Source organism: Mustela nigripes, chromosome 2, assembly GCF_022355385.1.
Source record: "Mustela nigripes isolate SB6536 chromosome 2, MUSNIG.SB6536, whole genome shotgun sequence".
Lineage (NCBI taxonomy): Eukaryota > Metazoa > Chordata > Mammalia > Carnivora > Mustelidae > Mustela > Mustela nigripes.
In genome coordinates, this window is record NC_081558.1 from 24824950 (window position 1) to 24852000 (window position 27051).

General features: G+C 40.3%; 1 protein-coding gene across 7 annotated transcripts in view; it reads right to left on the minus strand.

Annotated features, from left to right (window-relative positions):
* The window catches only part of ERC2 (ELKS/RAB6-interacting/CAST family member 2), a 915738-nt gene that overhangs the window by 718185 nt on the left and 170502 nt on the right, over positions 1–27051 (minus strand). For 5 of the 7 annotated variants that reach the window (XR_009402377.1, XR_009402373.1, XR_009402374.1 and 2 more), the window contains exons 4-5: positions 26680–26703; positions 25617–26033 (exon numbers count right to left, since the gene is read on the minus strand). Coding sequence is in view for 1 of the 7 variants with exons in the window: in XM_059389982.1 (XP_059245965.1) it covers positions 25617–26033; positions 26680–26703 (441 nt within the window). In the remaining 6 variants the exon portion in view is untranslated. The remainder of the gene's footprint in view (positions 1–25616; positions 26034–26679; positions 26704–27051) is intronic. The other 2 variants (XR_009402378.1, XR_009402376.1) reach the window with 1 other exon arrangement.

Consider the following 27051-nt stretch of genomic DNA (forward strand, 5'->3'; position numbering starts at 1 on the left):
CTTAAAGCTCTAGAGTAAAGTCGACTGCTCACCATGGTTTACCATACTCATAAAATCCCTCCCTGATGGTCCTCTTCAGCATGAAAACCTTCCTCTCTCATCCCCTCTGTTACAGGTATTCTAGACCTCTACTGTCCACTATGGTAACTGCCAGCCAGGAATGGCTAATTAATTCAGTCTTGTGGTTTCAAGAGCCACATTGCAAGTTACATTTCATAGTAACATGTGACTATGGCTACTATAGCAGACAGCACAACTCTAGGGAGCCTCCAGATTTGACTTAACTATGCTCTTTGCCTCCAATTCATGCCCACCATGCCCTCCCGACCCTCTCTTTGACTTTCTTTTGATCCTTCAAGGCTGAGCTTAAACACCACTGACCCAGAGTCCTTCTTCTCCTCCTCTGAGTAACTGTTAAACATTCCCAGGAATATTTAATAATTGAAATGATTTAACCATGTGTAACCTGTTGTTTCCCATAAGGATCATCACTGTCTATCTTATGAACAGCTGTATCTACAGTGTCTGGTGGGCAGTCGGTAATGACTTCCACCTAGTAACCTCATTCTAGCATATAATACCTTGCAAGAAGGGGAAGCCTCACCAACCTTCCCTCCCAAACTGCCTCTGATTCTCAATGCCTTTGCTAGCCAAATTACACAACCCACTGCCCTGCGGACTGGTCCTGCGTGTTCCTACCCTTGAGCTTTTGCTTGGTTGCGCCCTATCTTGCTATTCCATCCCATTTCATTCCCTGAAATCTGTCCCCTTTCAAATTCTACTTCCTATAGGAGTTCTCAATACTTAATGGAAACTGATTCATTCTTTGTGCCTTTTGTAGACCATGTTTGGTATTACTACTCTTTAAGTGTCTGCTGTATGACTAGAAAGGCTACATCATCCCAAACACCCACTACTGTGTCTGGTACACATCTTACACTCAGTGAAGGTAAGGCGGTAGGGAAATATCGAATCTCAGAGCCACCAACAAGTGACACTCTATGAGCTGGGATGATTAATAAGGACAATAGCAGGATAGGAACTTCAAAAGAAAATTATCTGAACAACAACAGATTAAACAGTCCGCTGGGAAATGTGAAGAAGCTCTTTAACATACTTTCGGCAAAATGACTGTTTTTTTAAAAATAGCAGTATGAAGGTCAAATTTTGACTGACAGATACTGTATCATACTAGTTGTTGATTCCATCAGAAAAATTTCATACCAAATCAGAATTGATATTTGGATTTCAACCTTTGTTTTTCTAAAAATTACCTACACTTGTTACCTACATTTTGTCAAGTGAGACTCAAAAATTTCCTTTAATTAAATACCATTTTATTCCAATTGCAAGATGAAACTCCATTTAAATTTATTAACTTTACTCATTATTTTTATAAATTTTGATCCTAATTTGGTCTCAATATGGACATCCTCATGTAAGGAGAACCTCCTTCATGGAAATTATAACCCCGTAAATATCTTCCCAGCCATGAGCTAATTTATCCTAAAACAAAATAATCCTATTACTACCCACAAGGAGACTAACTAGAGAAGGCATTTTCAGAGCAACAACAACAACAAATCATGGTACCAAAAAGAAAAATACAACAATACTAGCCCATTTCCATTCATTTTATGGTCTTTCAGGCAGAGAAGCCTTTAACCTTTTACTCTTGGGCTTTGTGTAATTTATAAGACACTACCAAGTTCAAAGTGATTTTTATTTTTTGCCTATTAATCCAATCAGCTTTTGATTTTCTCACTGACTCAGAAATACAAGAGATTTCTAACATGCATTTTTGTTCTAGCCCCCTACACACTCACAGAAAGGGAAAACTTGAGAAATTTTCAGTAGGCCAGAATAATACAGAATTTTTAGTTTGTAATTGAAAACTAAAACAGCTTTAAATTTGTTATATTATATTAAGCCTAACTTGTATAAATGACTTAACTTTCCCACTTAATCCAAAGGAACTCTAATTACTTTTAAATTTCAAACAAACATTGAAAGACCAAAATGGACAGGCTGGCAACTTGATAAAATTTACTCTCATAGTTTAATAAAACAAGCTGAGGGAAACATACTGCTTAAAAAGTTTGATTTTGGGGCACCTGGGTGGCTCAGTGGGTTAAGCCTCTGCATTCGGCCTCGTTCCAAGGACAGGCTCCCTGCTCAGGGGGAGCCTGATTCTCCCTCCGTCCCTACCTCACTGCTTATGCACTCCCAACCTCGCTTTCTTTTGCTCCCTCCCTCTCAAATAAATAAATGAAATATTTATTTATTTTTTATTTATTTTTAAAGATTTTATTTATTTATTTGACAGAGAGAGAGAGATCACAAGTAGGCAGAGAGGCAGGCAGAGAGAGAGGGGGAAGCAGGCTCCCTGATGAGCAGAGAGCCTGATATAGGGCTTGATCTCAGGACCCTGAGATCATGACCTGAGCCAAAGGCAGAGGCTTAACCAACTGAGCCACCCAGGCACCCCATAAATGAAATATTTTTTTTAAAAAAATGAAGAGTTGAGAGTTCCCAGCACCATCTTCACTAGAAAGTAGTGAAATCAAGTTAACATTCTGACACATGAGAACCTTCCTGGATGTGGTCTCAAGTTCTCCACAAGCTTTATTTCACCATTGTCAAAACCCACAGGAGATATCAAAACATACTTGCACTAAAATGATCTACAAGTTCAACACACTAAGATACTCAACTTACTCATAGGAGAATCTATTCAAGTCCTACTTACTCTGCACTTCTAACAAGCTTGGCATTCTAATTCCCATTCTCCAGATAATTAACAATAAAAAGATGGAATGTGAATGAAGTGCTAGAGACACCAATATTGTTAACAAGGATAGATGTCCTCTAGCACCACAAGAGGAACTCTAAAAAACACCAAAGTAAACACGAAAATGAGATAATCTAAGACCACTTAGGAGAGTGGCAAATAACCCTATATTCCCAAGGCCATCCCAAGGCAAGCACCCCTTCACAGGAAAGAATAATAATAATAGACACTGCTAATCTTGACCCTAAGCTATGAAGAAAAGTCTCCAATCTGCTGGGGACATTCTGTATAAGAAAGCCAAGAAGTATTCAAATAGCCGTAATCTATAAAGACTTTCCTCAAAGTGGTTAATCATTTTTGAAAGTGTTGACACATAGAGGGCGAGGCTCTGGTCACTTGGGGAGCTGTCTTATAAGAAAGCTCCCTTCTCCCACACCATCAGTTAATGAAGCACTGCATATATACACTCCATGTCGGAAGCCGTTCCAAGGACAGCATTCCAAAGTCAGCTATAACAACAAACAACAGATGTCCTGAAAAGGCACAGATATTTCTTCCCCACACCCAAAGTGTTTAAGGAGGGGGGAATAAAGAGACAAAAAAAAAAAAAAAAGTGTGTGACCAAATAAGCAAACTATCAGGAAGTTGAAAAACAAAATTTCAAGTTTCCAATGAGGGCAAAAGAGCACCAAAAAAAGAAGAAGCAATCATTCTCATTTTTTTTCATTTTTACAAAGAAGGAACCAAATAAAATTCCCTTTGTATAAATGCCAGGTCCAGAGACAGCTCTTCCACCATGAGATGATGAAACCTGAAGAACTTCCTCAAGGGAGTAGACACTTCCAAGTAGCAAATTTCCATTTTAAAATAAGCATATTTAATGCTATTTTCCCCAGTTACAACAATGTAAATGGCTGTTAAATACTAGTTACTAAATTCTGTAATGGAGGCAAAACAGTCCACATTCAGGGTAGGGTCAGGTGAGGGTATGAATCCTCCACTTCCAGCCCCTAGTACCAAATTACTAAAACCCATCAACTTAGTGCAAAACAGGACCGAGACATCTGGCGGAAATGCAACCACTGTGGCCAACCCTGAAGTGTCATAAGTGTGTTTCCCACCATCATAGCAGGCTATTTACTTATGCATGTATTTATAACTTCTTCTTCACCTGCTTCTAGAAAGACCCTGAGGATCCTGGCTGATGAATGGCCTAAAAGACCAGCCCTGCAATTTCTTCACATGTTTACTTTACAACTGAAAAAGTTTAATGGAAAAACCACACCCTCATCCAAACTGTCCGGAATACATGTAATGATAGCAAGAAGGATGAAGCAATCCAGTGATTCCTACCTTATCCTCACCTTGTCCCTACCATGGCATACATGAATAGGGTGGCCAACTCCTCCTGATTTGCCCAGCACTTTTCCAGTTTAAAAACTGGAAGTCCTGGGGCGCCTGGGTGGCTCAGTGGGTTAAAGCCTCTGCCTTCAGCTCGGGTCGTGATCCCAGGGTCCTGGGATTGAGCCCCACATTGGACTCTCTGCTCGGCAGGGAGCCTGCTTCCGCCTCTCTCTCTGCCTGCCTCTGCCTACTTGTGATCTCTCTCTCTCTCTGTCAAATAAATAAATAAAATATTAAAAAAAAAAAAAAACTGGAAGTCCCACAGCCTGGACCCCACCACTCATGGGCAACTGGAGCAGTCAGTCATCCTACATGAAAACAGTAACATTCATACATCCCATACCAGTCCAGAAATGTGGTTACACACAACCCCTTGACTTTTTAGTTCAGGGACATTGAACTGTGCATGGGAGTCTATCAGCCAGACTTGGGTTCAAATCCCATTCCCTCTACTTTCCAGCATTGTGAAATTAACCTAATCCCCAGTTTCTACACTTACAGGATACAGATAATAATGGAAACATCCTCAGAGAACTGTGGGCCCAAACTAAGCTTTCTACTATATAAGGAATCTAATATTGCATCTCTTAGTTATATGATCATTTTATCTTATATCATAACCAGGCAATTTAAACACATTATTTGCAAATTTCATGATCCTGACTACCAAGAACAAATCATTTCCCACAAGGCTCACAACTCAGACACACAGTTAATAATTCTAGCATTAGGGATGTCTGACTGGCCCAATCACTTAAACATCTGCCTTAGGCTCAGGTCATGATCCCAGGGTCCTGGAATCAAGTCTTGCATTTAGGCCCCTTGCTCAGCGGGAACCCTGCCTCTCCCCCTCCTCTCCTCTTTCTTATATTCTCTCTCTCTTTTTTAAAAAATCTTTAAAAAAAAAAATGCTAGCACTAATAAACAAAAACATGACATCACCACCAGAAAATCCAGGTGAGGCCCTTCTTTGCACTCCAGTCAAACTGACCAAGAAAAATAACCCAGAAGTTTACCACTTGAACAAGAAAGTAAATTTTCTTCCACTGGTTCCCTGTCAATAACTGCATTCTCTCTTTTCTGCTCTGCACATCCAGAAGAGCTCTCTGTTTGTTATCTGCATCACCAACACTGCTGCCAAGATATGAAGGCATAGAAGCAACCTAAGTGTTTATCCACAGATGAATGGATAAAGAAAATGTAGTGGGCGCCTGGGTGGCTCAGTGGGTTAAGCTTTGTCTTCGGCTCAGGTCATGGTCTTGGGGTCCTGGGATCGAACCCCTCATCGGGCTCTCTGCTCAGCGGGGAGCCTGCCTCCCTTCCTCTCTCTGCCTGACTCTCTGCCTACTTGTGATCTGTCTGTCAAATAAATAAATAAGATCTTTAAAAAAAAAAAAGAAAAGAAAAGAAAGATAGATCAATAGATAATAGAGTTTTACTCAGCCATAAAAGAGAATAAGATCTTGCCCTTTGGGACAACCTAGAGGGTACAATGCTAAGTGAAATAAGTCAGTAAGAGAAAGACAAATTCCATATGATTTCACTCATATGTGGAATTTCAGAAACAAAACACACAAATAAAAAAAGAGGGGGAAAAATGGACACCTAAATACAGAGAACAAACTGGGATTTACCAGAGGGGAGGCAGGCATATGGGGATGGGTGAAACAGGTGAAGGGGCTTAGGAGTACACTCATCTTGATACGTACTGAGTAATATAGAGAATTGCTGAATCATTATACTGTACACCCGAAACTAATATAATACTGTATGTCAAGTATACTTGAACAAATAAATGAAGAGGCCAAGTTAAACAGACATTTTTCCCTCTTCCCTGTTCATATAAAACAGCAGACTATCTCTGGATGGTGATAAAAGTAGAATGAAATAAACAGAATAAATAGAAAAGTAGAATAAAAAGTATTAATTCAAGGCATGACACTAGATAGCCAACAATGCTCACATGACCAGTGCCAAGTTATGTGAACAGCCCCGAAGTCCAAGAAGCAAAGCACTGAAGAAAAACATACACTAGGTATAGTCTCATGTATGAGAGGAGGAGTATCCCTGTTCCCATCTTTCTAGCACAAACACTGTGTCACACCTTCCTTAACTCCTTAAATTATTTCTCCTTCACATGGTAAGGATGGCAACATACACACAGGCATTCGTGCTAGCTTCAAGATGAAAGTGATGTTCAAAGACCTCATTTATGGAGAGATTCTTTTCTTCATATGCATGATATGTGGAAATTAAACAAGTTGTACTTTTCTTATGGCTCTCAGTCACATTATGACTTCTGAGATAATTATTTATATTGTTTTGCACACCAGAGCAGATGCTTCCAAAGAAAGGTGAGAGGGCAGGGCTGTCATTAGCTTATATGGTACCTTTGTATAAATTATAAAAGGAAATCCCCTTGGAACTAGAGGATATCATGCTTAACGAAATAAGTCAATCGGAGAAAGACAACTATCATATGATCTCCCTGATATGAGGAAGTGGAGATGAAACATGGGGGGTTAAGGGGGTAGGAGAAGAATAAATGAAACAAGATGGGATTGGGAGGGAGACAAACCATAAGTGATCTCACAAAACAAACTGAGGGTTGCTGGGGGGAGGGGGGGTTGGGAGAAGAGGGGTGGGGTTATGGACATTGGGGAGGGTTTTTGCTATGGTGAATGCTGTGAAGTGTGTAAACCTGGCGATTCACAGACCTGTACCCCTGGGGATAAAAATATATTATATGTTTATAAAAAATTAAAAAAATTTAAAAAAAGGAAATCCTTTCCTCAAGACACTTTACTTCTGACTGCCAGAAAACTGTTGCAATATGCTTTTATTGGAACAAAGAGCTGTGCTGCCATCTTTTAACAAACTCATAATATATATGCAAATCTATACTGTCCATGATATACATGGTACCCCCAGAGTTGTGCTGTACCTAATCTATACAACTATACATTGATTCTGGACAATGTCCCTTCATCTTCGCTAAATCAGAGTACTTCAGATAAACTACTTGTAATCTGCCTAAAAATTGTCCTGACAAGTCAGATTTATATATTGCTTGTGTGGGTGTGTGATTGCATGTGTGCATGTATGTACCCATGTTATATATTATTTTTTAATGAATTTTGCAAAAAACAAAAAAAGAGAGAGAGAGAGAGAAGTGTCTGTCAGGTTAGATTACTGGCCCAAAGCTATGAGAACAGCTATTCTTGATATATCAGGATAAGAAATTTAAAAATACATGCTTTTTTATATGGCAGTGTCAGAGTGGGAGAAAGAGGAAAGGGGAAAAATCAGGAGTCCCATAGCAATCAATTTATTCCCAAGGCAAAAATATTTGTTCTTACCATGAATGATCAAAAATTTTACTAACGGTCATAAAAATAATTGCCCCATTTCAAAATATACTTGCTATACAGCACAGGAATAAAGTTTACCTTGTAAGCTTCTTTAAATAGTTTTGCATTAAGCTGCCACCAACTTCATCTTTCCCACCTTTAGATTCTGGCCTCTAAGTGAGACCATTAAGAGTTCGCAAGGTCCAGGATAATGGGTTTTCCAGAAATGGGATCCCAGCTTCCCAAGCAACAAGAAGGCCAGACCACAAGAGCCACCACAGCTTAAAGAAGGTAAATAATTCAAAAATGAAAATCTGTAAACAGGCAGGTTTTTTATGGGCCACTCTACTTACAGAGCACGGACTCAGACATATTGCTTTTCCTCATCCTCTTATATCATCACTACAAGTAACAGTAAGTACAACAAGGCCAAGAAAAACAGCTTTTTAAAGAAAGGGAAAGAAAGCAGCCCAATGAGATTCTAGTAATGGCCAGGTGCCCTTTTCCCTGCTTCAGCTGGATTCTCTCCCTTTATTCTCACAACACAGGTTTTTCTCAGTCCCAATTTACAGAAGAGCAAGCTGAGTCTCAGAGAGATTGAACAGCTTGCCCAAGGTCACACAGCTAATAACGATAAGCCATGTCTGACTCCACAGCTCTTGCCTTCCCGCTATACCCCACTGCCCTGAGCAGAGTTTTAGGTCAGCACTTCTCAAAATCTTCATGTGCTCATAGGTCTCCTGCAGATTTTGTTATAGAACAGATTCTGATTCCAGAGGCCTGGACCAGAGCCCGAGATGCTATATTTCTAATTGTGGTGGTTGGGCCACATTTTGAGTAGCAAGGTTTTTGACCAGTAGTTCTCAAGTAGGGAGATGCCCCCCAGGGGACATCTGGCAATGTCTGGGGACATTTTTGATTGTCACAGCTGGGGGTGGTGATGCTACTGAATTTTGTAGGTGGAGGACAGGGATGTTGCTAAACATTCTACAACATACAGGATCCCCTCCCTCCCAGCAAATTATCATCCATCCCAGAATGTCAACAGTAACTCAGTTGAGAATCTCTGCTTTAGAGATCCTAAGCTCATTTAAACTTCTTCCAGAGCTGCTGTAGTTTTGCAAACTTGCACTGGCGTCAAAGGTTCCTCCAGTATTTCATAAATTCTCCTTGAAGTCTGATAGAAAGGTTGATACCATGCAACTGATGGCTAGAGTCTGACGAAGTTTAATTTCCTCACAAATATTCCGCCATCACACTGAAGAAAATCAAGTCAGCTGATTACAAAGAAGGGTTTCACAGACTGCCTGGAGTTTCTGTAAAGGTCCTTGTTTCATAGCACTAGAGTTCACAATTGAAAAACTGAAAGATAAGGTTATTTTTAGGTGCAACTTTTACAATTTCCTGTTCTGACAGTTCAAACATTTACTCTGTTGACAAGGATCACACGAAACCATCTCTTATTATTCAGCATTAGTTATTGCGACTGACCATCAGTATTGCTGGGACACATTCAACTCCCAAAACTCAGTAAAGAAATCAGTCATTCATCTCGATCTTTAATATTTATGGCACAAAAAAACTAGTTCAATTTTAATTTTTGTTTACTGAAATAGTCATACTTTATTGTCTTTGAATGTCATTTTGTTTGATTATGGCATATGCTTTAAGAAAATTGCACATTTGAATATAAGGGGGTGTTGAATATAAATTAAGGTGTGGTTAAAATCATATAGCTTTTTGGAGGAGGCAGGGGAGGTCTAAGAAAGAATATGATAGGGCGCCTGGGTGGCTCAGTGGGTTAAGCCGCTGCCTTCGGCTCGGGTCATGATCTCAGGGTCCTGGGATCGAGTCCCGCGTCGGGCTCTCTGCTCAGCGGGGAGCCTGCTTCCTCCTCTCTCTCTGCCTGCCTCTCTGCCTACTTGTGATCTCTCTCTGTCAAATAAATAAATAGAATCTTTAAAAAAAAAAAAAAAAAAAAAAAAGAAAGAATATGATATGTGTAACATTTTATGGGGTTCCTCCCATATGCTGAGGGCAGTGCTAGATCCTATGGATGTTCTTCGTCTGGATATTTACAGTCAAGTAAATGGATATTTAATAATTTCTATAAGAAATAAGCAGAGGCAGGGACCCTAATTCAGTCTAGGGTGAGAGAGAGTAAAAGTGAGGACTTCTGAGAAGGTAATGCCTGGGCTGAATAATGCAGGACAAATAAAGGTTGGTCAGGTAAAGGTGGAGGAGGAAAGGTGCCCCAGACACTAAGAGGAGCTGCACAAACACAAGCACAGAGCCCAGAGGCCAGTTATTGAGCAAAGCAGCTGGAGTTTGAGGTGAATGGAGCAGAAGAGAGAGAAAGAACAAGAAGATGGGGAAAACAGGGAAGGGCCTTATGAGCCAAGTTCAAAAAGTTTGTACTTTGTCCTCCTGGCAATGGAGGATATGGAAAGGATAGACTTGCAATTGACAAAGATGATTATGATAGCAGTGTGAAGAAGGAACTGCAACAGGTACAAAGCAAGGAGACTAGTGAAGAGGACCAGACCAAAGGTAAGAACAATGTTAAAGAAAAGCAACAGGCAGATCTAAAAGTCTGTAGCGAGATAAATAAGACTTAGTGATATAATAGATATAGGGGATGTGGTGGGCTGAATAAGAGTCCCCCAAAGATGGCCATATCCTAATCCCCCAAACTTGTGTATATGTTACCTTACATGGCAAGAAGGACTCTAAAGATATAATTGTTAAGGATCTTGGGAGGGGAAGATTATCCCAGATTATCTGGCTGGACCCAATGTAAGCACAAGGATCCTCCTAAGAGGGAAGTGGGAGGGTCAATCAGGGGAAGGAAATGTAACAACAGAAGCAGAGGTCATAGAGAGAAAGATTTAAGGCTCTAGGAAGAGGCCATGAGCCAAAGACTGCAGCTGGCCTCTAAAGGTTGTGAAAGGCAAGGAAATGAATTCTCCCCTAGAGCCTTCAGAAAGGACACAGACTTGCCAACACACTGATCTGAACATAGTGAAATTGATTTCAGACTTCTGACCCCCAGAACTGTATGAGAATAAATTTATGTTGTAAACCACTAATTTTGTGATAATATGTTACAGCAGCAATAGGAAACTAATACAGGAGTGATGGAGAAAGAGAAATTGATGAAAACTCCCAGTATCTAGATTGGGTAGGGAGCTAAAGAGTGGGGGGTGTCAGCAAGACAGAGACACAGGGGGAACATCAGTTGGGAGGAAGCAAGTAGTTCCATTCTGGACAAGCTAAATTTAAGATGTCTCTGCAACCCACAAGATGCTCACTAGAAAGTTACACATATGGCCCTGATACTTGGGAAAGGGGTCCAGATTGGGGATGGAATTTTCCACCAACTTGGTACTCAGTATATGTTCAATAAAATCTACTGCATTTTCATCTTCTTTTGAGATAAAGGTTGCAGGAAAATTACCACTCCTACTGTAATGAATATAAAACACACTATGAAGAGTAATTATTTCTACAGGCAAGAATAGGATAGTGGGGGGAAAAAAAAGAATAGGATAGTGGAAAGACCTCTATTCAAACTCTAACTCTAACATGGTAGCTATGTGACCCTGCAAAAGTCACACCTCTTCTGTGCCTAAGTTTCCTCATCTATAAAGGGAGAATAAGCCCTAACTGTGATTGAATATATAATGAGTGACCGGCACTTAGTTGAGTGTCAAGTACAAAGTAAGTGCTTGATAAAGGGCAGCAATTATAAGTACTACATATGCATAACTCGTTAAAGATATTTTGATGAGGGGCACCTGGGTAGCTCAGTGGGTTAAAGCCTCTGCCTTTGGCTCGGGTCATGATCTTGGGGTCCTGGGATCGAGCCCCGCATCAGGCTCTCTGCTCAGTGGGGAGCCTGCTTCCCCTCTCTGTCTCAGCCTGCCTCTCTGCCTACTTGTGATCTCTGTCTGTCAAATAAATAAATAAATAAATAGAATTAAAAAAAATATTTTGATGAATCATAAGAATTGTTGTGTCCTCCCAAAAGTTGTAAAACTTCTAATTATTTCATGCTTTATTTCCCCAGTCATTTTCTAGATACATCAAACACTTTGGTCATCTATTATATTAAAGATGTGTAAGAGGATCTCTTCTCCCAAGAGGGAGATGTATATCAATAATGATAAACCTGATCTGTCAGCATCTACTGTTGTGCCAGGTGCTTATAATACTAAAGATGAGTAAGATGTGATTCCTGCTATCAAGGAATACCCAGTCTTGAGATATAGGTAGGTGGATAGACATATAGATATATAGAGATAAATATATAACCATAAGTAAACTAACATTCATTGAGCACCTACTATGTGCCAGCCCTTATACGTATTCATGCATTACATGTAAGTTATCTATTACATGTATTACATATAAGTTTATTCAAACCCTCTGAACTAGATGTTTACCACACAATATAATCTACTCTTAACATTCTGGAGCAATTACAAAGTGAACCTGGGATGGTGGAGAGAAGGTCACTCTGGAGTTTGCACAGCTTGTTACAAAAACCTGTGCCCCAACAAGTGACCTCTAAAATGCCACCAAGTGAGGTTTAATTCTGAAGAGAGAACTCAATGATTTGTAAAGGGAGTAAGGACTTGCTTTACAAGGAGACCAGCTGATGTGACCCTAACTCCATAATTCCTGCTTATCCTCTCCTCACCTTTCTTCAAAGAAACATAAATGACATTTGTTGAGCCAAGCCTTGTGCAAAGTGCTTTGTATAGGTCATTTCATTTGAGACCAAAGAATAAACTTGCACAGGTGGATGAAAAGGTTTTACAGGAAGCAAAGAAAACTGCTGATTAAAATTATATTAGGCCAGAAGTCTCCTGTAAATTTCATTAGCATTCTTAGATCTCTTGCAAAAGCCCAGAACTTCTACTTAGAACACAACAAGAAAGACAATTAACCTCATAAAAACAAAGCAGATAAAAACAAAAAGGGAAGAAAATGATTGAGGTTAAAATAAAAGAGAAGGAAACTGACATATTAAGAGAAAGCATTCATATGAGGATTATAAATGAAATCATAATATGAGTCAGATCAGAAATCTAAATAGAAAAGGAAAGTTTCAAAGAAAACAAATCAGAGATGGAGAGGAACTGGGTGGGAAGAAATGACTAGAAGCTAGTTTGACTTTCTACAGAACAGTAGATACAATGGTTCTCAACTCTGAGGTCAAGTCCCCTGTGAGGTCTTAGGCAAGCTACTTACCTGCCCTGATGAAGTAATGGGACAATGTCAGCACCTACACCTCACAGGGTTGCTCTGAGGACTAACTAAGTACAGCACTCAGCTCTGTGCCTGCACCAGACAGTCTTCTATTTTTCACAGTGGCGGCAACAATGATTTATGCTGTTTACAGCACCCTGCCGAGGCCTCCCATGACACTCCATCAGCCTTTCTCCATGTGATAGCCCAGACCATGCCACACAGATTTCTCAAGAGGTTGCCGTGATTTCAGGAAATGTGGTCCTTTTAGACCATGCTCCTTAAGTCCTCTCACATTTGTGTCTGTGAGGCAACCAAGCAAAAAACGAGCATGCAAAGATAACCACAGCCTACAAAAAGGGAAAAACATAGAGTTCTTCAAAGAGATTTCATGTATTCTGGAGAATCCTGTGTCATCATGTGTCAGAAGTCCCCATTCAGCATAAGCATCCTCAAATCTCGACTAAACTCCCGTGATCCCTCTCCCTGTAACAGTTGCTCAAGAGGCAGCCTAAGAATATCCATCGAGGTTAGCACCTGGCAGGTTTTTCAGGCGTCTCAAGCTTCCAGTGTGGAACTGGCAAAGATCCAGTCATGTGCAACATTCTGTCTTTTAAAGAAACTAAAGCTTGAGTCCTTAAAACCAGCTAAATCTTGACATGCCTCATAAAAAGTATTGCAACAGAGACTGTTGGCAGGAATACCATTGGGTATCATGAAGCCATGGTGGAATACCTACATTAAGTGTGATTTCTGCTGTCTCAGGCACAATCAGGTTCTGCCTCTTCCTTGCTGTATGGACTCTGACAGAAGGAAAAAGATCTCCACTGCCCTTTAAAAGAAAATCACCCAGTAATGCATTCCTATTTGGATGTGGATGGAAAAAGCAATGCTTTAAAGATCATTTGTCTGAACCAGGATTAATCTTCAGCATGCTAAAAAGTGCTCACAGGTGGTGAGGGAGCTCTTGATTTCAGGTTCAAGTGATTAAATCTAAAGAGGTGTTCTTTTTAGCAACTATTTAGAGAAATGTGTTTAAGTCTGGCCAAGAAATATAAAAAGAAAGTGGCACTAATAAACCCAAAAGAACCTAAGGTTAGAGAAGCAGCTAATCTCCATAAATAGGTTTCTGAGTGGGGGAGGTGTTGAGTGGTGATAAAGCATTTCCTTTGTATATGATCACTGGACCCAACGTGGGGCACTTAGAGAACACAGAAACTCTGCCACTCATCAGTGGAATTCTCTGGGAGAAGAGAACTTTCCCCCATTAATAACTTTTAAAAACATGCACTAATTCATGCTGACAGTCCAAATCCTCCCATCAAATTTCATTAAGTGATCAGGCTGAGTTCAAACATATATGCAGGATAAAGAGAAAAACTCAAGTCTAGAGAAAACTGGGGAAGGGGGAAGGATAGTGAACAAAATCCTATAGTCTAAACTTAAAGTTTTAGAGTCAGAAAAAGAGGGCAAAACTAGAGAACTTGGTCAAGTGGGTCAAAACATAAAGGTTTCAGTGCCAAAAAAAAGCCAAATATGAGTTCAGACTCTGTAGTGTGATATACATAAATACTTGCTGCTATTTTAATATTTGCCTTTACTTGAGATTTAGTAAGAATCTGCCTGAGGCAAGATTTTTTAATAGTAATAATAAAAATACTTAGTAGTACTTATAGCAAAGCATGTGTGGTCATGATGTTTTAAAGGAGAGAAAGAAAAGGTAATTCTGAACATCTGCACTACATTTCCACATGATAAAACTACCACACTCCAAAATTATTCTGAAGTTTTGTGGAGCTAGGGTAGGGGTGGAGAGCAGTTCATGTAGAGAAATGTTTCTTGAAAAAACAGAAAGGGAGACGCGGAGGCCATTTGGGGGAAAGCAGAGACGACAACCTTTACCGTAAAATAGAACCGCTAATTAATAGTGAGAGTCCAGTAGTCAAAAAAGTGAAGTTACGTGACTTCACAGATCCATAATTTTTACCTCCATAAATACTCCTGAGAATCAAACATCTTTTATTTTCACAAAATCCGGCTTTCCCACTTGGTATCTAAGATCAGAACACCACACCCAACCCCTCCCTTAGATTTATTTTCTAGGACTTTGCCTAATTCCCAGCCCTACTTTTCCTGAGAGGGAAGAGGGGGTAGTCAGAGATGGCTTCTCTTTCCATTTCTCTTTCTCTCTCTCACATACACACACACACACACACACACACCCCACTTCTGTTTCTTTTCAGACTCAAGCCCCCACGTCCCCTCAGCACATCTGTTTCCTAGCTCAATCCCCTGCAGGCAGTCTTTGGGTCAAGAATTATCATGACTGAGCTGCCCTTCCTCAGTAAAACAGAGCTTCAAGCAGGTGGGGCTGGGAATTACTGTATTTTACCACAGCCACAGGCCAGCCACCAGAAGGATGTGTCAATCACTTTACACCAGCAGTTCAACCTGTGTGATTTTGCCCCCCAACCCCAGGAGACATTTTGCAATTCTGGAGACATTCTGCATTGCCACAACTGGGAGAAGGGGAAAGGTACTACTTGTACCTAGTGGATAGAAGCCCAGGGTACTGCTACACATCCTACAATGCACAGGAGAGCCCCTGCAACCAAGACACATCCTGTCCCAAATGCCAATAGTGCTGAGATTGAGAGACCCTGAGCTACAACAAGGAAGCAAAATTTCAAAAACAGCCTGGGTCATCCCCCAACACTAAATATGCTCAAACAGCTGACAATCCAACCCCCATTACCCAAACGGATATTACTGCCTTAGAGGCTGAAATAAGGGCAGAGGGTGGTAAGGGGATTTCTCAATTGTCATCCTGACCAGGCCCTGGCTTTATCTGATTAAGAATACTTTCCATAGGAAAACCTAGCAAATCTATGGTACACCAATGATTACTACATGTAAGTATCTTTTAACATAATTTATATATACACTAGACAGTTTCTTTTTCAGGCCAATTCCTTCAAAGCAGCCACAGATTTAATAAAGAATTGCATAGGCCTAAAAAGTGTCAGAAAGCACAGGCATTTAAAAAAGAAGAGGAGGACTTGGAAGCTGTGTTTTAATTAAGTCAGGAATTCCTAGTTCTTTCTCGGAGTTTGAATGGCAATCTCCATTTCTCTGGCATCTTAATAGGTTAGTGAATTCTTCCCACACAGTCCCTTTGTAACCCACAGGTTACCTCCCAACCGCTCTCGAAAGAGCTGCAGACTTTCATGATAACCGGCAATGCCCAAGGTGCTACAACTCTGAAGATGAAAATCACCAGCCTAATCGCTGTAAAGGAAATATGAGCAGAAATGACAGAAAAATATATTGTCTCCTCATTTAAGAAAAATCATATTCAAAAGCTATACAAAAATAGTCAGATTTGATGCTCTAAATATAACTAATTGCACATATGCTTTTTACCAAACATCTTGATTCAAAAACTGTTTACTTATCATCTACTTCAGGAGTCACCACACTTTTTCTTAAAGGACCAAGTAGTACATATTTTAGGCTTTGAGGCCCAGGAGGCAAAATCGAAAGAGGTTTTCTTTTTACCAACTATTTAGATATTACATACATACGTATACATACTTAGGATATTATATACATACATAACCATTTCAAATATAACCATCTAAAAAGGTAAAAACCCATTCTTAGTTCCCAGGCCATAAAAAAACAGATGGTGAGCCACGTTTGCCCCACAAGCTCTAGTGTGCTCACTCTTGATCTAATTGAGTAGTAAGTCTTTATGTTTATTCTAAAGGCTCACTCATCTTTCTTTCTTTTTCCTTTCTCTATAAACCATTCATATGTAATTATCTTTCCTTTATTAAGGAGGAGTTGATTCCTTCTTTGTTGAAGTCACAACTGCTGTAACTATAAGCCAATAGTAGGAATCACCCAGCAAGCATTCACATTGCCTTATTAAACTCTCTACCCAAAACATTTAAAACACTCTTAACATATGGCCAGACTAAAAACACAAATAAAGTTTCCCCTTTCACATCCAAGCCGGAGTGGGTGGGAAACTTTTCCAAAGTTTAGCCACCTAGAAGAACAATGAAATGGAGTACTTATCGGAGGCTATAAATACAGTTTTAATGTCTCACACTGACAGAGAGAAACCCAAAATACCCAACAAAAACTAAATAAAAAGAAAGTAAATTTGGGAAAACAAAGCATTTCTTTTAGGCAATGAAATAATGACCGAGCTAAAAAATTGAAAAAGAAAGCTAACTTTGAACAGACAAAATGGGGAAGGGCCAGCTCTTAGCACCTCCTGTTTTCCTTACTCTCTGTTCACAAAAAGTCATCTATTTCCTAGGAATTCATGGAGGGCCTAGATGTACAGTACCATTTTTTTGTATTTTAATCTAGTACTTTAACTTTCATGAGCAACAAATGGGCTAAGGAGATCCAGCTGTGATATTACATTCTGCATGGCACGGTTTAAGTCTTCTACTGCTCAGTGACCTCATACATAGACTTATAGTCCTGGATTCAACAAGACTAAGATATAGCAAGGGGAAAACAAAACAAAACAAAAAAAAAAACAAATAACAGAGCCTTTCGCATTATTTTTCTCCTTTTTCCCATTGATTTAGGAAATATCCCTAAGCAAGAAGTCAGAAGACCAGAATTCTAATCCCTGCTCTACTCAGGCATCATCCCTGGCAATGTCAGCGAGTGGTTAGGATCAGGTGCCTGGAAACAGCAGGCCTAAATTTGAATCCCAGATCCATCACCACTTGCCCTAAGAAGCTGGACCAGACACATCACCCCTTTCGGCCATAGCTTCCTCATCCAAGAGACAGGAAACCACCATCAACCCCAGAGTATTGTTGAGAGGATTAAATGGCACTCCCTAGAAACTGATTAGCACAGCCTGATGATGCTCTTGAGTGCCCAGTAAATGTTATTTGTCATTACTTCTTAATCTCTCTGACCCTGTTTCCTCACAGGGTTACCAGAAGCATCAGAGGAAAGCATTAAAACAGTGTACTCTATAAACTATGAAGCCTCCTTCATATGTAAGGTATTAGCTGATGTTCCATCCAAGACAGGTAGGCCCTTGGTATAGCTAAGCTGTCTCAACTTCCCAATTGCCATAGTTTGTGATATACTGAAGTAGCCACAGTCCTGGTACTTGGAGAACTTCCTCGACACTGAGGTTTCATTTGTGGTGCATGGTTTTACCAAACGTGATAATAATAAATCAGGTCAGCTACCAAAAGAATATTTTTCGAAAAGCAGTAACACCTAAGGTAGACCAAGAGGACAAGGCAGTGAGGACAGTAATGAGAGTCTCTCCCAGCGTAACCACCTGACATTCTCTAGCCCCTCCCCTCACCTCCCTCTACCCTGCCACTTTCTTTTCTCAGCAGGTTCCAAAATGCCTTTTGCCTAATGGCTCCCTGGGGCTCCACCAGTCTCTTTTACTATAAAAAGCAATCAATGACACTCATTAAAATCAATATGGGGTAAAACCTGAACCATTTCAAATTAGCATGCAGTGTTCAAACTTTAAAGAGTGTATTCAAATTTAAAGATAAGGCAAATGATACTAAACATAAACACAAACATAAACATAAACAGGAATAGGTGCATTCCCTTTGCCATCAGAAATGTGTGGGTAAAAGTTATGAAATCCTGGTTTTGAAAGTATTGTTAATAGGGGTTCAGAGAGAGTACTTTCCTGTAAAGGTGCTTCATTGGCATTCATCCTGTACAGAGTGCTTGGAGAAAATGGAACTTGGGGAGAACAAAGGGAACCTGTATCAAGTTGGCATTAGTCAGTGAAAATTCTATGTAATTTCAAAGGATATACCCAAGTCAAAATGACATGCTTACTCAGAAAAGAGGCATCAAAGAGAAGTATGCAGTCCCTACGGTCACTTTTTAGACAATAGTAGGGGTGAGTGACAAGGCAAACTTCGGAATGATCACACAAACTGGGGGCTTGGTAGCCACAAATGATCAGGTATGTATGCAAACAATAGCAACAACAATGTGCCTTCTGCACTTGGGCAGAACTTCATAGTCATTTCCTCAGCCATGTTCTCAACCCTGGCTGGACAGCTCCACCAGGATTTCATCAAACTCAACACATCCAAAGTCTTTCCTCAAGCCTCTTACCACTTGGGCTGGCCCACTATCCGACCATCTGTCTGCGCCAGGCCCAAAGAAGCTGTCTGCTCCTCGCAGCTCCCAGCACTCAGTTCCCAGGCTGTCAAGGTCAAGGTAGAGATGAACTTTCCCTTCAATTCCTGTGGCTACCACCCAGATTCAGACTCTTGGTGACCTGAACAACCACAGTGTCCTTCTAACTTGTCTCCAGGCCTCCTCCTCCCAATCCACTACCAATTAGCACTAACAATCTTTTCTGATCATGCCATTTTCCTGGGAAAATGCCTTCAAAGGCTGCCCAGAGCCTACAGAGTAAAATTCAATCCCCTGTGTCACATGATCCAGGCCTTGAGTGACCTGATCCCAAATCACCTTTTCAGCCTTATTTCCTTTCCTCCTGGCAGGTGGAGTTTCAACTGCTCCAAACTCATGGCACCCCCTCAACACATCACAGTTCCCACCTCTGAGGTTTGGCTCAGCTGCCTCTTTTCTAATCATACTTCACCATTATTACTGTGTGTTAAAATTCTTCTTGCCTTTGAAGACCAGCTCTGTCATGGATGAATTCAGTGGTCAGCCTCCTAACTCTAAGCTGTACACCATTTTAGTGCTATTCGATGTTCTCTTAGTACACCATCCTGAGAAGTAGTAGCATGTGATAGTGACAGGTATAGACTCTGCACCCAGATTTCCCAGGTTCTGATCTTCACTCCAGCATTTGCTTTGTGTGACTGGAAATAATTACTTGCTTCTTTGTGCCTCAGTTTCTTTATCTGTGTGATGGGGATGATAGCAACAGTATTTATGTAGTACAGAACCTGACACAAAATAAGCCTCAGTAAATGTGAACTGTTTCTCCTACTGCCCCACCTGAATCCTTGAACAAGACCACAAACTTGCCAAGAGTGCTCCCACAGCATCCTGCATATGGAAGTTTAGCTTGTGTTCTATGACATCTAACATGGTTTCAAGAAAATGAAAGAAAAGTTCCAATTAGGGTTACACTCAAGTTCCTGCTCCACAGCAAACACAGAGCAAACATAAGAGAAAACATAAAAGAGCATGGCACTATAATCATTATGAACCACCCCTCGAAGATTGACAAAATAAATCACAGAAAAACTCTCTATTGTTTTTTATCTCTTTTTTCACTCTCAAATATTTACTGAACACCTTCAGGCAATATATGAGGCCTGGGAATATGGATGGAATGTACTAACCAGGTAAGAAACTTACTTTATTAAAAAGAAGCAGCAATTGTTAGGTTCTATAATATATTAGGAAATAACTCTTGCAAGAGAGAATTTGTAACGTTATATTAATGTGGTCACTCGTGTTTAGGAATATTTTCCGTGATAAGTTTTGTTGGTAGAAATAGACAGGTTAAATCTGTAGAATCAGAATTAGAAATGCCTCCCTCAGCAAAATCATGGTTCAGCCAGCAGAACTGGAGGCAAATTCATGTTACACAGAGAGAGGCCATTTGGTTTTAAAAAGGGGAACTATGCTGGAGTTTAAAAGTTTGGGCAAAGAGCTATAGTAGAGGCTTGAGCCATCAGTAAAAGGTTTATGAGCTCAAGAACTTCTAGGTCCCCAACTCTGCGTTGGTGGATCTTGGTAAATAAATGAGGAAAGTAAGAATTCATGTTGCCTTTCCCTCCTCCTCCCTGCCCCAACCATAGCATAGTGGGAACCCCAGGCCCAGTCTCCTGGGTTAATAGCAACTGAGGCCCCCAATGCCTTGATTGCTCTTCAGCCCTTGCTACCAAAGATGGGCAAGCTACCCAAAGTTTTAGCATAGAAAATCAATAGTCATGTCAGCAGAACATATACCCTTCCCTTCAAACATCCTACAGTGCTGAGTCCAGAGACTCCTGACTCTCCAGCCACGAAAATACTAAGGAGAGTGAATATAGGAGGATCTGGTATATAAACCCACCTTTTCTATAATGAAATCAATAGCATTTTAGGTACGTGATTACCAAAACCTTTACAGAGAACAATAAGTTCTGTGCAGAAAAAGCTAGAGAACAAGGTAAACTATTACCACATCCAATAATGTCTTATCAAATCAACCAGTATCCAAAAGCATCCCCCGACACTAGTGAGTAATGTTCTGTTGCAGCCAACACTTTGGCTCACATTAGCACATCCGCTGTAGTTCTTGGGCAGTGGTTTTGGTCTTCCAAATAAGTTGAGATCATAGTCTTTTTGTTGCTGTTTCCTGCCAGGCAAAGAAGTGGTTTCGCCCTCAGCCTTTTCCAGACCACCGAAAGATAACAGAACACTAAAGCAACCCGACCCTCCCCATGTGCAACTCCTGCCAACTCAAAATCTCCTCAAACAATAGGCTAAACAAGACCAGTATTCCAGGAGATGGGGTTTATGAGGCCCAACACCTCTGCCTGAGAATGAATCATAAAACCACTAGCACTCTATTCTCCAACATTACGCCATCTAGCCCCAAACTGGGTTGAACCGTGCAAAATGAAAAAGAAATCAGGAACACAATGAACTTAAAACCTCAAGTACATTTTAAATCCTGTTTTAGATTCATTTAAATTAACAGAGGTCAGGCTACTTCTTTATTCAAGCTGGGCTATTCTTACTTCTTTAATATCAAAAGCAGTCAGCCACATTTTTCCACTAAAAAAGTTAAAAAAAAAAAAATACCCTGACAGAAGAACATTCTAAAACTCAGTAGAGAATACAGAAACAGCTTACAATAAACTTTGCCTTCTAGAATAACTAATGTAGGAAATTACCCAGTTATTTGGCCATGGGAAACAACTATTTATATATTTTTACATATTTTACAGGTCACAAGTTAAAAGCACACTTTTTATTTCCTAGCACAGCTTTTTTCCAAAGTATTTTATGAAGAGCACCAGTGCAGCAAGACAAAAGCAAGTTAAATAAGCTTGAGAACCTTCCCCTTCCTGGGAATGACTGATGCACACTTGTGTATTAAGGAGTCTGAGGAGTCCTACAGTAAACTCTGTGGAATCCAGCATTTTCCCAAGTTCATTGGCCCTGTAGCCCTTTTTCTCTCATAGCACTTTATTAGCATCCCACAAAATGGCTGTTCTGCAGAGCACATTTTGGGAAAGATTCCTCTAGAAAAGGGACTTCCTGAAATGATTTAATGGCTGAAAGTCTAGTCACCCCAATTCCAATACCAGTTTCACCACTGGGAGGCTGAACAAGATTCTTAGTGTCACCTCTTCTTCAGTTTCCCCAGGTAAATGGGCCAAATAATAGCACCTACCTCCCAGGCCTGGGTCTTTCCACATGACTGGAACAGTCTTCTGAAAGCTTCACGTAGCCGGTTCCTTCTTATCATTCAGATCTCAGTTCACAATATCACCCCCTCCAAAGAGGCCTTCCCTGACCACCCAATATCAAGTTGGCCCCACCCAGGTCACTAGTTCTTCCTTCTCTTCTTTTCTTCATGTTACTTCTCTGTTTAACTATGAAATTATGTTTCACCCCTACAGAATACAAATGTGATGAAGTCAAACTTTATTAGCTATGATTGCTTTATCCCAAAGCAGATCCTCAGTAAGTGCTCACTGAATGGATGGAAAACCGAATGCACCAGGTAGTTTTGAAAGTTAAATAAATATGAATCAATGAAAATATTCTTTGAAGTGTCTGACACATAAGCATCTACCCAGATGCTGTTATGAAAACTTCTAATGAATGATGAGTGGTTAAGATACTCATAATTCTTGCATTATTTAACTTTCCTCTTCCTGCTGTATGGTGGGTAAACATTTCATGGCATTTATTCAGAGTCGTGTTGGTAAATGGGGTTCAGGGATGGGGTGGCAGGGGTGTAGGCCCTCGGGGTAGCATTTGCTGATTTCCATGGTATAAATACTCCCACCATGACTCATTTCAAGTTATCAATGGTTTAAAAGCAGGCTCACAAAATTCCTGAAAATGTAACAAATGGCTCTCAGAAAACAGTACAATCCTTCTCTTGGGGAACATCCTTTCAGGCTTCCAAAGTCTTTTTGTTTAGTTAAGTTTAAAATAAGATTTTTTTTTTTTTTTTTGAGAGACACCTTTTCCACATTCACCTTCTTGATAAGCCAAGAAAAAGGCAATCCACTGACTTTCATTTGATGCCCAAGGAAACTAGCTGAATATGTTGGGCTGCATTTTCTGTACCACTCTCTGTGGGCTCTCAGACTGATGGGTTAAGGCTCCAAACATGATCTATTTCCAGGCCAGACCACGGTGAGGGCAAACTAATCTTGTAAAACACAAACTGAATTTTGTTTAGATTCATTTAAGTGGAGGCATCCACACAACAGAATCAAGGCACCATCTACTTAGTGCCACCAGTGAGCAGAATCTAACAACAGGAAAAGAGTGACTCTGCCGTGACCACAAGACCCCAACATGGAGTGAAGGTCAATGCTACAGATGGAGGTTTCTCTGGCATCGCTGCCCTGCTATACATGCAACATGATTGCCTTGGCACCCAAAATAAAGCAGCAGATTTTTTCAACTATGGTAATCTCCAGCCACAGTTCTAAGATAACACAACCAAAATTTCCAAATCCACAGCGGCTTTACATGCAAGTGACTACTGCCAGTAGTTACTGTTTCTCTTCAGAAAACTCAATGTAGGACGCCTGGGTGGCTCAGTTGGTTGGACGACTGCCTTCGGCTCAGGTCATGATCCTGGAGTCCCGGGATCGAGTCCCACATCGGACTCCCAGCTCCACGGGGAGTCTGCTTCTCTCTCTGACCTTCTCCTCGTTAATGCTCTCTCTCACTGTCTCTCTCTCAAGTAAATAAATAAAATCTTTAAAAAAAAAAAAAAGAAAACTCAATGTGAAGTCTATGGAGTGAGGCAGGAAGAGATTAGTCTCTGCTCCACTCTATTGTTTATTTATTGCTGTGTAACAAATTACCCCCAATTCAGCAGCTTAAAACAACACACATTTATTATCTCACAGATTCTGTGGGTCAGGAATCCAGGCACAGCTTAGCTGGGTCCTTTGCTTCAGTCTCTCACAAAGCTGCAGCCAAGGTATCAGCCGAGGGCCTGTCATATTATTTGAAGGTTGCACTGTGGAAGGATCCACTTCCAAGCACACTAAGTGGTTTCTGGCAGTTTTCAGTTCATTGTGGCTGTTTGAGTGAGGGTCTCAGTTCCTCACTGGGTGTTGACTGGAGGCTACTCTCAGTCCCTTACCACACGGGCCTCTCTCACATGAGCTTACTTCATCAAAGCAGGCAAGTTGAGAATAAAATAGAGTGTGCTAACAAGATGAAAAGAACAGTCTTATATAACCTAATCATGGAAGTCACACTGGCATCCCATTACCTGCACCGTATTTTGTTGTTTAGAATCAAGTCGCTAGGTTCAGCCTATACTCGAGGACATGGATTTACACAAGGGTATGATTTCCAAGAAGTGTACATCATTAGGGGCCACCTTAGAAGCCTAAGATGACATTCAGCCTCTTGGAATATGGATGGGAAGACTCAGTCCCAGCAAAACATCTCTTTAAGCATCTCAATCCAAAACCAAGCCATGTGGCTTCCCAAGCATGCTGTTAATGTCTCATGAAAATAAAACAAAGGAGAATAAGCATGGAGGACACTAAGTCTTAAGATACAAAAGTCCGTTCAAATTTTCTAAGCAAATACAATCTATATCAGAGGAAACTCCGGGGAGCATCAAGCCCCATCATGGAAGCCATGTTTTCTGAACCACCAAAAAAATGACTCACAAGAATTGCCCATCTGAAAAGGTATATAATGCCAAGAAATCTAATTCTGAAAGCAAACATCTTTTAGAATGTTTATTTATTGCTATAGAAAACTTTTAAAATAAACTTAATGCCATTTTATTGCTTCCTATTTTCTGTGAAATCTGTACCTCCCTCAACATTTTGCATACAGGGTACTTTTGAGATCCACATCCTCCATAGCGGCAAGGAACTGCTGTAAAAGTTTCAAACCTTGGCTATCACCCACATTTTTTTCTAAGCTCTATCCAACTATATATCCTCAGATATCTGAGCATCCCAATATTCAATAGTGGTGGCAGGCCAGAGAGCCTCTGAAGTACTTCAAATTATTTAATCCCCTAAGTGCCAAAATGCATATTCAAAAAACCTGGGACAGATTTTCCTAGCCAAAAGAAAATGCAGATGAAGATTATCTTAAGCCTAAATGTTCAAAACTGGTCTGCACATTTTACCGCTCTTCCCAGAAATATCCATATGCTTTACTTTCTTCAAATGCTGCCCCAATTCAGCTATAAAAATATTTAGGTTCATTGTTTTGCTAATCACCTATTTGTTTTGCTCCTATAGAGAGATGTATTTGATAAACATCTAAAACTTAGTACTGTACTTAAAAAACCCTGAAACTGGCCATCTGTGGGAAAGTAATTGTAAACCACCTTAGAGCTGGCATGTGCTGCACAGACTTGGATCCTGAATATGTGTCAAATAACAATGGAACATATGTGTAGTGAGCAAAGAAAAAAATCTAATGCAAAATTCCAGTTTAAAGGTGATAAGCAGACAGGGAGATTATAAAACAGATGCCAGGAAATTTTGTTAAGGCTGCAGATATCTTCCAACCTGTGAAAATAACTTGGTAACATATTTTAACTTATAAAATATGGTTTGGGGCAATAGAGGGAATGTCCTTACCTCTCTAAGATGTATGTTTTCCTTCTCTTTCTGGTCTAAAATCACTTCTAAGTGACTGACTTGAGACTCAGCCTCTGCCATCCGTCGTGTTCGTTCATTGTCATCCTCAAGACTTTTAGAAGGCAACCCTTTACTTTGCAACATCTCGAGAAGCTTTTTAATCGACTCATCTCGGGCATTGAGGGTCTGTTTCTGTGTTTCAATTCTCAATTCCATTTCCTCCAAGGTCTTCCTTAAAAGGAACAGCTCTTTAGCTTGTCTGTCATGTTCAGCTTGGAGCCGCCGGAAGTTCTCCTCAGTCAGCTCAATGGTGAAGTGCTCAGCTCCACGGTTGCCACTCTCTTGCTGCAGGAGGTGATTGAGGTCTCTCTGGGTCCGAAGCTCATCCTGAAGGGCTTGGATTGTCAACTGCAGGTGCTGTGATAAGAAAGATGTAGCAGGAGAGGAGAAAGAAGGGGAAAAAGTCAATGGAAATGCCAAGCGCTATTTGCTACTACCAGACTATGAAGATGGAATGTTAATTATGAGGTAGGTCCAGAGGGCCAGCCGTTAAGTGCTCCAGGGTGACTTCAGAAGCATGGGACAGCACATGGAGAGGGGGAAATTAATTCAGTGATGCTTTCTGAATGTCTCAGGAGAAGAGAAATGTACACATACACAGAAACAATATATTAGTGTCAGTCACAAGGGAAATTATACATCTACAGAGTTTTAATTGAGGAAGTGGAAAGGGTTAGAAGGGAAAGTCTCACAAACACACCTTCTTTAGGCCCGCAATGCTCCAGACTCAGTATTCCTTGTTTCCTAAGGTGTTCTTTATTCTACTATCCATACTTTCGATGATAAATGCATTTCCATTTAAAAAATGAAAATAATAGCATCCACTACAAGTAGACACAAACAAGGACTTTATTTTTTTACAAATAAAGCTGTGAACAGGTTTAGTAAACAGGATTACTGCATCTGCAAGCAAAAGGGAATAAATGCAGACAGACAGACACAAACACACAAGGAGGTGATGCTGTGCAGAGCAAAACAAACAAGCTGCAAAGAGTGGACAAACCTTGGTTCTTCTGGCATCCAGTAACTGAACAGCATGGGAAATGGAAAAAAAAAAAAAAATGAAGCAAAAAATCAACACAAAGAAAAGTCCAGAGCAAGCAAAGGATATTTAACAGAAAGAATCAACATAAAGTACCTTCACAGAGGAAAAAGAAAAAAGAAAAACAAATTCTTATTACAGCAAAGATCCATAAGCTACACAAAATCTATAGCACTGCTGTTTGATAAACATGATCAAAAGAAAAAAGAAGAAGAAGAAGAAGAAAGTGACGTTAATTCCAGCTTTTGTTTTCTTAAATCTCACTGACCCAGGAACCCAAAGTCTTCAGTATACTACCAGGGAAGAAAAAACAACACTCCAGAAGTATCCACA